General features: G+C 54.2%; 2 protein-coding genes across 4 annotated transcripts in view; one reads left to right on the top strand and one right to left on the bottom strand.

Annotated features, from left to right (window-relative positions):
• ATG4D (autophagy related 4D cysteine peptidase) overlaps window positions 1-1,671 on the top strand; it is an 8,594-nt gene extending 6,923 nt beyond the window's left edge. Inside the window, exons 7-10 of one of the 3 annotated variants that reach the window (XM_017499967.2) lie at window positions 211-289; window positions 356-432; window positions 517-636; window positions 1,181-1,671. In XM_017499967.2, the coding sequence (XP_017355456.1) occupies window positions 211-289; window positions 356-432; window positions 517-636; window positions 1,181-1,363 (459 nt within the window). In that variant the 3' untranslated portion in view covers window positions 1,364-1,671. The remainder of the gene's footprint in view (window positions 1-210; window positions 290-355; window positions 433-516; window positions 637-1,180) is intronic. The other 2 variants (XM_017499969.2, XM_017499970.2) reach the window with 2 other exon arrangements.
• The window catches only part of KRI1 (KRI1 homolog), a 12,457-nt gene continuing 8,502 nt past the window's right edge, over window positions 1,381-5,335 (bottom strand). Inside the window, exons 17-19 of the mRNA XM_017499965.2 lie at window positions 3,551-3,615; window positions 3,359-3,457; window positions 1,381-2,546 (exon numbers count right to left, since the gene is read on the bottom strand). Coding sequence (XP_017355454.1) covers window positions 2,207-2,546; window positions 3,359-3,457; window positions 3,551-3,615 — 504 coding nt within the window. The 3' untranslated portion in view covers window positions 1,381-2,206. The remainder of the gene's footprint in view (window positions 2,547-3,358; window positions 3,458-3,550; window positions 3,616-5,335) is intronic.

The raw sequence follows: 5,335 nt of genomic DNA, 5'->3' as shown, positions 1-5,335 counted from the left end.
AAAAAAAAAAAAAAAAAAAAAAAAACAAAACCAACCATGTAATCATCTACCTTGTAAAAAAAATAATCATCTCCCACACTAGGATGTCAACTCCTGAGGGCAGGGGTTTTGTGGTTTTGATCACTGCTGCCCTCCAGGGGCTGGGTTCTCACCGAGGAGGCGTTTGTTGAGTGGCTGCCTCACAGCACCTGCGCACCCTCCTCCCTGCAGGAACTCCTACGTTGTGAGCTGTGCCTGGGTATCATGGGCGGGAAACCGCGGCACTCGCTGTACTTCATTGGCTACCAAGGTAGGCCCCACCCCTTCTCAATCCCCAACCCTCACCCCATCCCCACTCACACCTGCGCCCCTGCAGATGACTTCCTGCTGTACCTGGACCCTCACTACTGCCAGCCCACTGTGGACGTCAGCCAAGCCAACTTTCCACTGGAGGTGAGTGGGAACCCCAGCGTGTGGTTGGGACCATGGTGGGTGGGCAGCCAGGGCCTCTGAGCCTCCCTCATCTGTCTGCCCCAGTCCTTCCACTGCACCTCGCCCCGCAAGATGGCCTTCGCCAAGATGGACCCAAGCTGTACTGTGGGCTTCTACGCTGGAGACAGGAAGGAGTTTGAGACACTTTGCTCAGAGTTGACCAGGGTGAGCAAGAGGAAAGCTGGAGGGGAGAGGAGGGGAGGGTGGGCAGGCAGGGCTGGGGGTGAAACAGGAACAGAGGCCTGGAGTCCAGTAGAACTGGGGTGCTGCTTCCAGGCTGGGTGTCTTAATCTGGGAAATGTGAAGAACGTCCACCCCTGAAAATGTGAGGGGAGGCCAAGGCCACCTGTCAGGTCAACTTGCTGTCCTGCAAGTTGAGGGTGTCATGCCTTGGAGGCAGCCGTATCCAGGCGGTCAGGTGTGGAGAACTAGGGCAAAAGATGGCCACCAGCCCTTCTAAGCACCCACTCTCTAGTCACTGGAAGGGGAATTCCATTTTTGCAGCAAAAATCCCAGTGTTGTTTGGCTGAGTGGCTGAGCTGAGTCACATGCTTCTGGTTGAGCCACCTGTGGCCAGGGGATGGAAGGTGCTGACTGGCTGGCCTGCCCTGGAGAGGCAGTCCTGAGAATCACCTGCTAATAAGTAAACCAGGGCTAAGGAATATGACTTGGCACTGTTTGTGGCTGAGTGTCCCCCTCCTCCCGCCAGGTCCTCAGCTCCTCCTCGGCCACAGAGCGGTACCCCATGTTCACTCTGGCCGAGGGCCACGCTCAGGACCACAGCCTGGATGACCTCTGCTCCCAGCTCTCCCAGCCCACACTCCGGCTCCCTCGCACAGGGCGGCTCCTCAGAGCCAAACGGCCCAGCTCCGAGGACTTTGTGTTTTTATAAAGGGAGGGGATGGGGGAAAAGATGCAACTATTTATTTTTTTATTTATGTCATGTCAGGATCTTGAGCTCTGGCAACGATGGTACTTCCTGTTCTCACCCCTAAACAAGCCCATCTGTGAACAGTCAGGGACAGAGCCCATGCACCTGTCTCCCACCAGTGGGGCCCTCCTGGCAGGGCAGGGAGGACCCCAGGCACCCCCTCAGGGCCTGACTCAAGTACTGTAGTTTGCACTGGACGCCCGGGCCCTCTCTGTCCCAAAGCCACCGTAGGGAAATTGGCTGCTGGGGGCCAATAAAGCTGTGTGACTAGCTCATGGCTGTGGCTGGGCGCAGCATTCTGAGAGGATGTGAGGTCTGGGAAGTATCTCGAGGAGAGAGTTCCAAGTCACTTGAGAAGTTTAAGTCAGCCTCAGTTTCCACGTCTATAAAATGGGATAACTTCCTTATCCACAGCTACATGTGCTTCTTTAAGAGACAGGGTCTCTTTGTTGCCCAGGCTGGAGTGCAATGGTGCAATCATACAGCTCACTGCAGCCTCAGACTCCTGGCCTCAAGTGATCCTCCTTCCCCAGCCTCCTGAGTAGCTGGGACTACAGGCACGTGCCACCATTTTGTAGAGTTGTAGAGATGGAGTCTCGATATGTTGCCCAGGCTTGTCTCGAATTCCTGGGCTCAAGTGATCCTTTCACCTTGGCCTCCTAAAGTGCTGGGATTACAGGCGTGAGCTGCGTGCCTGGCCATAGATGTGAGGTTCTCTATAGCAGATAGTACTTGTGGGTGTGAGACCTGTCCAGGGCTTGAGTGGAGGGGAGGAGCCAGAGACCCCTGCCTGATCCCTGGGGCTCAGGAGCTGCTCTTGGGCCCCTGCTGTTTCCTCTGCTGCCGGCCCAGCTGGCGGAAGTGCAGCCGTTTGGGGTTGAGGCCAAAGGCCTGCAGTCTCTGGCGGCTGAACTCGCATCCACCAAGCGTCACAGTGGGGCCCAGCAGCCGTGCCTTCTTGGCCCTCCTCCGCCTCTGCAGGGCTAGCTTCTCTGGAGGTAACACAGGGGCCTCCTCTTCCTGTGCTGGGAGACTCTCTGGCTGGGGCCGCTTCCCACCAGCCCCATCAAGTGCTGGCAGCTGCTTCTGTGGGCCGGCGTCGTCTCTCTGTGGCTTCCCTGTGGCTTCCGCGGGCGTCTCTGTCCTGAAGGAGAAAAGTCAGGGCTCAGCCCAGGCCTGTCAAGATCAGGCTCATTCCTGAGCATGCGTGCCCCATTTTACAGGTGGGGAAAGGAGGGGCATAGTGAAGCGGCCACACAGTGACCGAGGGCCTGTTTGGGATTCAGACCTGGGTCTCATGCCAAAGCCAGTCTGGGGCTTTTCTGCTGAACCCAAAGACTAGATTGTGAGGCTGGGCCTGCCCTAAGCTATTCACATCAGTTAACTTATTTTAGCATTTTTTTTTTTTTTTTTTTGGCCCTTAGAGGCAGGGTCTTGCTTTTTCACCCAGGCTGGAGTGCAGTGGTGTGATCACAGCTCACGGCAGCCTCCAGCTCCTGGGCTCAAGCGATCTTTTCGCCTGAGTCTTCCAAAGTGCTGGGATTAGACGCTGGAGCACGCACAGGGCCTCTTTTTAGCTTTAAGTAACTATCACCCCTGCCTTATAGACTGCGCGAAAACAATCCTAATAATAACAGCTGAGACCTATCAGGCATTTACCACCTTTTCATCACTTTACATGAATTAACTCACCTCATCCTCAGCAACCTTATGAGGCAGAACCGTCTCTATCTCCATCTTATGAGAAGCGGACCCAGAGAGGGGCAGCGATTTGCCCAAGGTCACAGCAATGGCACCCAGGATTAGAACCCAGGTCTCAAGAGAAGTGGATGGGGAGGAGAGGTGGGGAGAGGCGCTGTATTCCCAAAGTCATGCAACAAGAGGCTGACAGAGCCAAGACTCAAGCCTGGGCCTGGCGGGCTCCCAACCCACACTTCCCCAGCCAGCACTGCTTACTCTTCCCGGCAGAGTGACTTGAAGATCTGCTGCTTTTTCCATGAGTTCTGGGCCTTCTGGCTGTATGCCCGCTTGTCCCGCAGCTCCTCCTGCTCCGACCTGCACGCAGACAGAGGGGCCTGTTATTGGGTGCTCTGGGAAGTGCCCCGGACTGCCCGCCCCTGCACACTTGGCCCCGCCCCACTGCGTCACCTGTACATGCAGGTCTTCTTCAGAGAGCACCACCGGTTGAGCTCCTTATCATCAGCAGCGAGGATCTGCATGGGAAGGGAGGGTGGGGACCTGCTGTGATATTCCCCATGGGGGGCCCGACTCTTCTGTGAGCCTGAGTCACCTCATTAGTCAAAACGGTAATGCTGCTACCACCAAGCAGGGCTGCCATCATGACCAGAGACTGATTTCTACAGAGGCCAATATTTTTTGCAGAGGTCAGAAGATGGGGAAACTGAGGCTCAGGGAATGGATCTTTGCCCTAGGCCATATGGCTAGGAAGCTGGCTGAACTGATTTCAGTTTGAGCCCCAGAGCTCTTGAGTTGTCCCCATTCCCAGTTATCCCCAAAGCCTCAAAACAGGCAGGGGTTGCTCCCAACCACCAGGCTTCCTAATTACACATGACGCTCTCATTCCCAGTCTCTGGGCCTCAGTTTCCAAACCTACTGGAAGGCCATCAGAAAGGAGAAGTCAGTGAGTGCTGATGGTATCGGCTTAGTACACACTGGCTATTTTTACTGACCATGCAAACAGTCGCGCATCTTCAGCCATAAGTGGGGAAGAGTAGGTGCCCACAGCCTGCCATGCGCCACACACATTTGATCTTATACCTGTTTCTTCCAAGTCACTGAAGTTGGGGTGTTATCAATTATTGTCCCATTTTACAGATGGGGTAATCACTTGTCCAGAGACACAGCTGGCAAATAGCCAAGCCAGGGCTTGAACCCACCTGGGCCCCCTAGTTCCAGAGGATATCAAGCCTTTTTTTGAGACAGGGTCTCACTCTTGCCCAGGCTGGAGTGCAGTGGCATGCTCACAGCAGCCTCAACCTCCTGGACTCAAGCAACCCTCCTGCCTCAGCCTCCCAAGTAACTAGAGCTATATCTCCTTATGTTGCCCAGGCTAGTCTCAGAACTCCTGAGCTCAAGTGATCCTCCTGCCTCAGCCTCCCAGAGTACTGGGATTACAGGTGTGAGCCAGTGTGCTCAGTCCTGCTACCAAGTCTTAGCAGCCAGACTGCTGCTGATACATATTGACAGAATTAAAAGCATAATATTGGCTGGGCACACTGTCTCACATCTGTAATCCCAGTACTTTGGGGGGCTGAGGAGGGCAGATCAAACGAGGCCAGGAATTCCAGATCAGCCTGGCCAACATAGTGAAACCTTGCCTCTACTAAAAATATAAAAATTGGGCATGATGGCACATGCCTGTAGTCCCAGCTACTTGAGAGGCTGAGGCAGGAGAGTCATTTGAACCTTGTAGGCAGAGTTTGCAGTGAGCCGTGATCACACCACTGCATGCCAGCCTACGCAACAGAGGAAGACTGTCTCAATCAATCAAAAAATAAAAAGCAAAAAGTAATACTGGCTAGGTGCATGTGTCTCACACCCATTACCCCAGCACTCTGGGAAGCCAAAACAGGAAGACTGTTTAAGCCCAGGGAGTTTGAGAGCAGCCTGCATAACATAGTAAAACATTGTCCAAAAAAAAAATTTTTTTAATTAATTGGGCATGGTGGCACATTCCTGTAGTCCCAGCTGCTTGGGAGGATCACCGGAGCCCAGGAGGTTGGCACCACTGCACTCCAGCCTGGGGAACAGAGCAAGACTCTGTCTCAAAAAAAGTAATATTTGGCTGGGCGCGGTGGCTCAAGCCTGTAATCCCAGCACTTTGGGAGGTCAAGGTGGGTGGATCACGAGGTCAAGAGATCAAGACCATCCTGGTCAACATGGTGAAACCCCGTCTCTACTAAAAATACAAAA

The sequence above is a fragment of the Cebus imitator genome, unplaced genomic scaffold, assembly GCF_001604975.1.
Source record: "Cebus imitator isolate Cc_AM_T3 unplaced genomic scaffold, Cebus_imitator-1.0 Scaffold263, whole genome shotgun sequence".
Classification (NCBI taxonomy): Eukaryota; Metazoa; Chordata; class Mammalia; order Primates; family Cebidae; genus Cebus; species Cebus imitator.
This window is presented reverse-complemented; position numbering and strand designations above follow the sequence as displayed.